The sequence below is a fragment of the Eptatretus burgeri genome, chromosome 12 (assembly GCF_056783735.1).
Source record: "Eptatretus burgeri isolate ZD-2024b chromosome 12, Ebu_testis_v1, whole genome shotgun sequence".
Classification (NCBI taxonomy): Eukaryota; Metazoa; Chordata; class Myxini; order Myxiniformes; family Myxinidae; genus Eptatretus; species Eptatretus burgeri.
In genome coordinates this window covers 43,783,632-43,793,723 of record NC_140972.1, presented here as the reverse complement: position 1 = coordinate 43,793,723, position 10,092 = coordinate 43,783,632, and the positions used below count along the sequence as shown (strand labels likewise).

Below are 10,092 nucleotides of genomic sequence, written 5' to 3'. Positions count from 1 at the left end.
TTCGTGCTTTTGACACTTTCTTCTCATCCATGAGACATCACCAAGTACTTTGTCTTGCATGCATGCTGTCTTTCTGTCTTGTTTGCATGTTGTTTAAGGCCTGTGTGATCCTTCACCTGTGTGACACACTCCATACTTTCCCCTAAGTAATCTCTATTTTCATTGTTCTTACCCATCCCCAACACCTAACACTTATTCAAGTGAAATTGCATCTGCCAATCTTTTGCCAAATCTATGCAAGTATCAATACTTTCCTGAATCTGATCACTAACCCCTCTGCTATCCACCTCAGCTCCAAGCTTTGTGCCATCTGAAGATTTGGAAAGCCTCCTCTTCACCCCACTTTCCAAATTGTTGATGTAAATGATGAATAATAATGGTCCAAGTCGTGATACCTGAGGCACCTCACTACTTACGTACTTCCAGCAAGATATCCCCCCACTCACAGCCACTCTTTGCTTCCTATCACTAAGCAAGTTTGCAAAACAATTAGCTACCTCCACAAGCCATTACCTTGGCTAACAACCTCCGATGTGGTACCTTATCAAATGCATTCTCAAAGTCTAGAAAAACTATGTCCACTGCCTTTCACTCATCCACCCAATCAGACACTGCTTCAAATAACTCTAAAACATTTGTTAAACAGGAACTACCTTTAGTAAACCCATGTTGACTACCTTTAATTAGTTTGTATTTATTTAAATGGTTCCTCATCTGGTCCCTAATTAATGTCTCCAACACCTGCCCCACAACTGAAGTCAAACTAACAGGTCTATAGTTTACCAATTCCTCTCTGGGTCCTTTCTTAAATAATGGTGTTACATTTGCTACTCTCCAATCCTCTGGTACCTGTCCTGACTCCAGTGAGTTATTGAAAATATACATTAACATCTCGCTTTCCTGCTCAGCCACCTCCATCAATACTCTCGGTTGCATACTATCTGGACCCGGAGCCTTATCTACTTTGACATTTCCTCGCTGTTCCTTTACTTCCTCCACTCCAACCTGGATTTTCTGTAAAAGCCCTTCTTCACCTCCTTGGTAAATACTCTCAGCTATTGGCAACTCTCCTGACTTCTTGTGTAAAAGTTGAAGAAAAATACCTGTATAATAAGCCTGCCATTTCACTGTCATCACTAACCACTCTCCCGATGCTATTCCTCAATGGGCCCACACTGGTCCTAACCTGTTCTTTTCCAATGACAAACTTAAATAATGCCATGCTATTATGTTTAATATTCTTAGCCATGTCCTTCTCATACTCTCTTTTGGCTTGCCGAGTTATTTTCTGAACTTGCCTCTGTTTACTCCGATAGTGATGTAAATCTAACTCCAGTCCTATTATTTTAAACCAAATAAATACCTCTGTTTCTCCTTAATAGCGTCCTAATTTCACTACTCAACCACCCTGGTCTCTTTCTGCTTCTAGTTTTACACCTCATTGAAATGTACTTAATCTGTACTCTAGACATTTGCTCCTTGAAGGTTTCCCATTTCTCTGATGCCAATTGTCCAGTTGTTAGCTTCTCCCAATTCTCTCCTCATACCCTCAAAGTTTACCTTCCTGAAATCTAATAGTCTTACTCTACTATCATGAACTCAAACACTTAACAGAATCCTTGCACACATGATGTTATGGTCACTTGCTCCTAAATGCTTCCCTACCTCCACCTTCTCCACCATATTGGGATTGTTACTGAAAAGGAGGTCGAATACTGCACTCCCCCTCGTGAGCTTATCTACAATCTGAGTTAAAAAGCAATCCTGGACTAGATCTCGGAATCCTCATCTGCTCTGCCCTTTCCCTGTTCCTGGACCCAATCTATCACTGGCAAGTTAAAAATCACCCATAATTAATCAATACTCTTCCCATACCACATGCCCTTTTGAATTCTTCACGTGATGGGGGTTAATTCACTTTCTTCCTCATCTTAAGGCCCGGTCACACCTTGACGTTTTAGCCAACGTATGCAGATTTTAGAATTTTTTTTCTAAAACGCTGGCACACGTTGAATAAGTTATGGGTAAGTTTTGATAACATTGAGAGCACGCTGAAAAACACTGCCATACGTCGTTGTAACGCTGGCTTTAAACGTTGTACTTTTTGGTTGTCCTCAAATTTTGTCATGCTTGAAATTTCACGACGTATGCCGGCGTATGACTCACACGTTCCGCTACGCTGGCCACAAGTTGTATGCACGGTCTGCGATCGTTGACAGACGTCAACACATGCTACTTGTAAGTTAATCATAAGTTGAGACATGCCGAGGTAATGTTTAGCGTACCCGAAACTTATTTCTAACCTATGATTAACGTGTTGTTGGCAAGTTACGCGATCGTTGCCACACATCGACAGACGTTACTTTTAAGTTACTCATAGGCTGAAAGACGTCGGTATAATGGATCGTCCTTGCGTCAGCGTCCACGGCCACGGCCAGGACACATATTTGCAGCATTCTTCAAACTTTTCTTCGGCATGACGAGGATGTTCACACTTCGATGTCTCGCTTGGCTATGATTCCAATTGTCCATCGGCAGCGTCTATTTAAAATAGTCGAGTTTGCGCGTTTTAACACGTTCAGAAGAAACGCTTCAAATTTCAAAACCCCAGCGTCAAAAAACAAAGGCGAGTGACAGCAATTTAAATCGTTCATTGTAAACAATGAAAATAGCAGAGTGGTACCGTTTAAAAGTCGTTGAGTGTAAAAAAAATCCAATTGTTGAGTGCAAGCGTCTACTTTCAATAGTGGAGATGCAGCAATTTAAATCGTTGAGTGGCAGCCTATGAATAGCAAACCCTACGTCACCGGCAAAGAAAAACTGCCGCACGATATGGATAAGTTAGGCTATCGTTGGGCATAGTTTGTGAACGCCGGCTTCACGATAATTATTCGTTGGTATATCATATCGAAAAGTAATTTTAATCAAAGCGCTCTATGCACATTATTAGTTCATTGTGCATTTGTCCAACCCGTTATGAATAGACGTAAATCGTAAAAACAAGCTATAGCTCATTGTTGAAAAAGGCCCATAAAAAATTAGCCGTGAAGAACTTCGAACAATGGTGAAAAGATGTCTCCTACCCGTGGACACGCGGACGCAAGGATGATCCATCATGAAGCACATCCTCCCCCTCACACTCACCTACTACTGCCAACATGAACAAACTACTACTAATACTAATACTAATACTGATACTGATACTGTTACTGCTGACATGGACATCGACTCAAAAAGGACTCGAAAACACTGTTGGGTTCCCCTTTTATGAGCAGCATTTTTATATACCAATTCCCAAAACCGCTGGGAACACGTCTTTATATGGCAGTTGTAAGCTAGAAACACGTTCATTTATTTTTTTTGTCGACTGGAAGACGTCATTGGAATACGTCTACATACGTCGATGTGTGTTGGGACTACGTAAAGAATTGGTTCAAAGCACGTCAAACATAAGTTAGAAATAAGTTTCGTGTAAAAAAGACATTACCGCGACGTGTTTCGACTTATGAGTAGCTTATAAGTAGCCTTTGTGGACGTGTGTAAGCGACCACATATCGTGTGTAAAACTTACCGAAGAAAAGTTTTAAGAATGCTGCAAATAAGTGTCCTGGCCGTGGTCGTGGACGCTGATGCAAGGACGATCCATTATACCGACGTCTTTCAGCCTATGAGTAACTTAAAAGTAACGTCTGTCGACGTGTGGCAACGATCGCGTAACGTGCCAACAACACGTTAATCATAGGTTAGAAATAAGTTTCGGGTACGCTAAACATTACCTCGGCGTGTCTCAACTTATGATTAACTTACAAGTAGCATGTTTTGACATCTGTCAACGATCGCAGACCGTGCATACAACTTGTGGCCAGCGTAGCGGAACGTGTGAGTCATACGCCGGCATACGTCGTGAAATTTCAAGCATGAAAAAATTTGAGGACAACCAAAAAGTACAACGTTTAAAGCCAACGTACAACGACGTATGGCAGTGTTTTTCAGCGTGCTCTCAATGTTATCAAAACTTACCCATAACGTATTCAACGTGTGCCAGCGTTTTAGAAAAAAAATTCAAAAATCGGCATACGTTGGCTAAAACGTCAAGGTGTGACCGGGCCTTAAGTTAGACTATCGTTGGGCATCGGTTGTGTAGGCCGCCAACAGGTTCAGCATTCGTTGGTATAAGTTATCTATAACACAATGAAACGTTCTGTGTCCGTTACCAATGCGTTATACATAAGACCAAGTCACTATGAATACGTCCGAATCTTTAAAAAAAACATCAAAAGTTCAACGTAAGCCAGCGTTTTACATACATTTTAATACGTTGCCATCGCTGGCTAAAACGTCAAGGTGTGACCGGGCCTTGAGTTCACACCCGGTAAAAGCATCCCACCAGTAACTTACTGTGTTTACAATCTCTAATCTCTACCCATACAGAATCCTCCACATTAATTCCCTCCACGTCACCCCTTTCTCTTGATGCAATGCTGTCTATTACCCAGACTGCTACTCCTGTTCCTATTTCTACTTCCTACCACTCATTTCATGACTAATTCCCTCATTTTCAGTCCAAGTATGTTGATTGTTTAAATAAATCTGGTTTGACACAGTGGAAGATTTGGCAATTCCCTTTGTTCGAAGCAATTTTTTTGGAAATAAAAAAACTGGATGTCACTTGGTCCTCAACCGTGTGCTGATTGGGCCACACATGAACAGCTAGCTGCAGGTTGAGAACTATCAGGTTAAAGGCATATAAATAAATAAATAATTGAAGGTGGTAAGTTGGTAGTAGAATGGGGAAAGGTATATAAATAAATAAATAATTCAAGTTTGTTATTATTTCGTATGCAGCCTGTAGCTGCTGGATGCATCATTGCTGGGAGTGTGGCTGTGTCACTGATGCAGTGCCCCGTTTCCAGGAAGCTGGTACTTATTTTGCCGACCTCGGACGGATGACAGGCTGAGTCAACCCACCTTGTGTTATTTAACAGCACAAGAGGGGCTAAAACTCAAGACACTAGGATATTAAGGCAGCCACCTTAACCGTGAAGCTCACACCAGGCTTAATAATTGAAAGTGCTTTGTTGGTAGCCAGTAATGGAAGTGTATATAAATAAAGAAATAATCCAAAGTTGGATGTTGGTTGTGGAGACAGTAAAGTGTACTGTACTAGATGCTGTTACAGGCCTGCCGGCCAGGTCACGAATGGTGTATCTCGGACCCTCTTCCCGACATTTGACCCTGAAGCTGACGAGCTGCAGATAACTGTGCAACATGACGAGTTGCTAAGCAACCATGGATGCCATCTGAGACAGTTAATTCTGGTAGGTTAAATCCTCACGTCCAAATCGCCATTACCTCCCCGGTGAATTAACCCCCGTCATTTGGTGAAACGTGCTCTCAACGCCCCACCCTTATTGATGAATTGGGTACGGCTGAGTGTAACCATAAGTGGGAAGTCCGCTAGTCTGAGCACAGTGAATTAGTGGGAGTGGGGTGAACTCCCGTCTACTTATTAATACTACGACTCACTAATGGAGGAAAGTGACAAGGACAGGTTGTAAATAACAGGTCTTTGTTGAAATTAGGCACGCATTTACAAGAAGATGCAGTGTCACATAAGAAAAATCTTAGCCCTTTGCACGCAAGCACCTTAGACAGTCAAACTTAAAACTAAACAAGACATAGGTGCCTCATACATCCCGAGAAATTAGATAGGAAATGTGAACAGATAGAGGGAAGAGAAGTCGGTGGGGAATGGTTTTCAACCATGGCCTCATCCATACGTAAGCCAAACAAGACGTAACGTGCGGTGAGTGAGGTGTGCAGGTGGGAGGTGCAGTGTGGTGCGGTATCGTGAAGAGTGAGCTCTGAAAGTGCGAGTCTATGAGGTTTATGCGCTGGAAGATGCAAGGGTATATGGTGCGTGTGCAAAAGACATGTGTGAGAGAGATCAGTTTGGCTGGCTTGGTCACTGCTCGTTATACCTGGTGCTGTGAAGTGCCTGATCCGCTTGTTTCACTTGACTGCTGTGCAGTGCCCGCTTCACTTCGTGCTCTGCTCTTTCCGCTGGTTTGACCTGGCCAGGTACCTCTCTCCCGGATGTGAACTCTGCACTACAGAGCGCAACACTTTGGAACTCAGCACAGACTGACAAACTCTCACTGACCCTCTTTCTGCTCTTCGGAGCTGAACTCTGGAACTGGAACTTATCTTCTCTCCCTGCTGAACTCTCCCTTGGGGTCTTTATTACCCTTCATCCTGTCTCCAACCACATCTGTTCCTTGGCATCCAGCCACACCGATTTGCTTCGTCCCCTGGAGCATGAAGTGTTGAGTGTCGATTCGTCCCCTGGGGCATGGGGGCGAGGATGCTGGAACCTTCGATGGCACAGTGTGAAGGACGCTTGTGGCAATGAAATAGCTAGTGGGGTGGCAATGGCAGCGCTGCAATGGCAGTTACTGTCATAGTACTGTTGAAATGAAGTGGTTTGGAAGTAAAACATGTGAATGACTGAGAATGTCGTATGAGAATGGGTGTTGAAGAATACAGCATGAGAATGGGTTTGAGTATGGAACTATGAATGTTTGAGAAATGAGGGGGGTGAGGGGGGGTGTTTTGTGGTATTGGTATTGGATTCATGTGCCAAATAATAAAGAAATGCATCATCATTTTCAAGTCAAGATTTCAGACAGACGCACACACAAACAGACTGACAGCGTCTAAAATATAAGCCAGCAGCCAGGCTGATTCCCAGTTGGGGGCTACAAAGAAAGAATCACAATTACTTTTTGAGTGAGTCTGGCAAAGATGTCACATGATGGGCATGGGAGAGTGTTGTGCAGCATGTAGTAAATACATTATGGTGATTTTACAGAAGGACGCAGTACAGGCAATGATGCATACCTGGAGAACGTGGAGAGATGGGTAGGGCCGTCCAGGCTGCACTGTGGCAGCGCCCTGCTGCAACTTGCCACACTTTCTTGCCTTCCAGTGCCATCACAAGTGTGGGCTCTCTCACGGGATTTGTGTGGCCAAGTCCAAGCTACGGCAAGGAAAAAGTCAGAAGGACAACCTGCTGGAGTTTTGCAATACACTAACCGTACCTACCTGTCACTTCGCTGAAGAGTTTAATCAAAAGCAAACATGTTGCACTTCACAAACACATCACATATCCATCTGTGCATCTCAATGAGGATGAAAAATAAAGTGAAATACATGAAAAAAAGATATTTCATAACAAGTAGTTGTTATTGCTGCTGCTGTCATTGTGGCTGTGGTGGCTGTTGTTTGTGTGTTCCTTCTGCAGACCATTATATATATATATATATATATATATATATATATATATATATATATATATATATATATATATATATATATATATATATATATATATATATATATATATATATATATATATATATATATATATATTGTTACGGATTCGCGCCCGCCGGCGTGCGAACGGCCACGTAACTCGAATCGCGGCACGTCGCCCACCGGACGGACAATCCCGTCGTGACCCTCTCGGACTAACGCCGGGAACCAGTCACGGGTGGACCTTTCGGCCTCACCACGATCGTGCCAATCGGCCCCCCGCGTGGGATAGGGTTGCTCGCCAAATTCGACCTACCTAAGTACCCACACGGAGGGTAGACCGGGCGATCGCACCTCGCCGCAGGTCGACTTCGGACACGGGCCACTTTAAGCGACCCGTTCCGTACTATCGGGATAACCGAGCGGTGTTATCGTCAACCTGGACGGTTCGATTAATTATCGGGCGTTTTAGCCCACGACCAACCCTTTACGTGAAGTAAGATGGAGATTCAATAAAGGAAAAGACGAAGCGAAACGGGAAAACAGTTCAACATAAAGCACATTTATTTCGCGATGAACGGAAAGCACACATATACAATTACACCAAAAGCAAATGTAAAAGAAGAAGAAGAAACACACAATAATGCACAAAAAGCAAATGTAAAAGCAAAAGACAATGCAGAGCTAACCGACTACCGAGCACACGGCAACACTTATACAGTTTTACTTCACAGATGGCGCCGACAACACATATACTCAAAGCAAAAGAAAAAGGGACCACCCTCCACTATGAGGGGGCAGACGGCCTGGGGCCGAGACCACGTCGAGCCTACCCGTCTGGTGATGAGCCGCAAAATGGCGCTGGCGCCCCGACTCCGCGGGCCTCGCTGGGACTGCCTGGTATGGGGTGGGAACGGGGCCCCCTTCTCGCACTATCTCAGCGCGGGGGGAAACAGGAGGGGGTTGTTGATGCTCGGGGGAAGGAGGATATCTCCCTGTCTCGGGTCCCGCGACGAGCGTCTCCACCACGACCTCGGTCGCGTTGCCGGCCTCTCCCCTCCGCAGCTCCCCGACTCTGACACCAGCACCCCCTCGACCGCCTTCGCCGCCGCCACCTCTCCAACTCTCCACCAGCTCCGTCCAACTGCCTTCTCCGACTCCTCTCTTGACTGGCTCTTCCCAACTCCACCGACTTCGAACTGCTCTTGACTGACTACTACTGCTTCTTCTTCAAAACTCCACCGACTGCCTACTCCACCGACTCCGAACTCTTAACTGCTTTTTGATCCATGAACTTGCATATAGCGATATTACTCCAACGCACCTGGGGGCGGGGCCAAATCGCCCCACGCTCGCCGATAGGACGGAATAGAAGTGGGCGTGAGTCGTTTTTGATCCGTTTTCTTCGGAAAGGCTGTGATGTTTCTGCACACGCTGCTCGGTGCGCGCCCTGCACGAGTCCAGTATCGGTGCCCACAAGCGGCGCGAAAATGGCGGTGATGCGATGGTTGCGAGAGCGAGATGTGACGGTAAAGGTCGTGGCTGTTGGCATTGTCGTTGTTGTGAAGCGGCGTTGCGGCTGGTGGTTGTTGTGTGATGGCTGTTGAGACGTGGTTGGTGGTGGTAGTAATGGCGGCTGGTCCAAAATAAAGATAGTAAAAGAAAAACGGCTATCTAGAAGGGTCGCAGCCCGCGTGAATGACATTTATTCCCTCTAAACAACGGGTTTGGGCCTAACTACACATATACTTACAGAGATATCTCACCTAAGGGACCTGAATGGTGGTTTGCGAATTTCGTCAACCACAACAATATATATATATATATATATATATATATATATATATATATATATATATATATATATATATATATATATATATATATATATATAATTTCGGCACGCCCCTTTCTTTGTTCCACCATCAGATTTTTGTTACTGCATGAAATGAAACAAGATTTGGCACATATACTAATGATATTATTGTCTTCCTTAAGAGGCCCCTCAAAATTAGTTTTGATGCATTTTCACAAACTCCAACGGATTCCATTCAAATTCGGTACGATTATGGCTTTTGGTCCAACTTAGGTCATTGGCTATAAATTTTTTCCATAACACTTCCGATATTCGAAAAAAAATGATAAATCGATATCCCTTATGGGATTTTCCATTCAAATCCACTCAAGTTTAAGGCCTACGGGGGACGCAAATTTCAACTTTGCCCTGAGCGCTGTTTTCCTCCGCTACGCCAAGCTGTTAGGGTTATGGTTTGGGTTAGTGTTAGGGTTAGGGTTAGGGTTAGCTACCCTAACACTAACCCTAACAGCTAACCCTAACCGCTAACCCTAACCGCTAACTGCTAACCCCTAACCGTTAACCGCTAACAGCTATTCAGGAAATTTGCAAGAAAGCCCGGGCAACACCGGGCTTTATTGCTAGCCCGAGCAACGCCGGGCATTACTACTAGTGTGTGTGTATATATATATATATATGTATATATATATATATATATATATATATATATATATATATATATATATATATATATATATATATATATATATATATATATATATATATATATATATATATATATATATATATATATATATAGTTTCAGGCCGGGGGCTCAGCCGCCAACGGACCGGTCTGAACGGAACCGCAAGTCGAGTCGGCCCGACCGATCGCCCGGAATATAGATCGCCGCCCGGATAACTCCGAGCGACGGGTCCTTGTACAAGAACCGAAATACGCCAATCGGCAGATCACGTGGGGTA

At 44.0% G+C, this 10,092-nt stretch overlaps 1 protein-coding gene across 8 annotated transcripts in view; it reads right to left on the bottom strand.

Moving 5' to 3' along the window:
- Positions 1-10,092, bottom strand: part of HERC1 (HECT and RLD domain containing E3 ubiquitin protein ligase family member 1) — a 964,782-nt gene that overhangs the window by 599,233 nt on the left and 355,457 nt on the right. For 4 of the 8 annotated variants that reach the window (XM_085850306.1, XM_085850308.1, XM_085850307.1 and 1 more), the window contains exons 74-75: positions 6,901-7,039; positions 5,747-6,345 (exon numbers count right to left, since the gene is read on the bottom strand). In XM_085850306.1, coding sequence (XP_085706432.1) covers positions 6,251-6,345; positions 6,901-7,039 — 234 coding nt within the window. In that variant the 3' untranslated portion in view covers positions 5,747-6,250. Of the gene's footprint in view, positions 1-5,746; positions 6,346-6,900; positions 7,040-10,092 lie in introns of those variants that run through there. The other 4 variants (XM_085850304.1, XM_085850310.1, XM_085850312.1 and 1 more) reach the window with 4 other exon arrangements.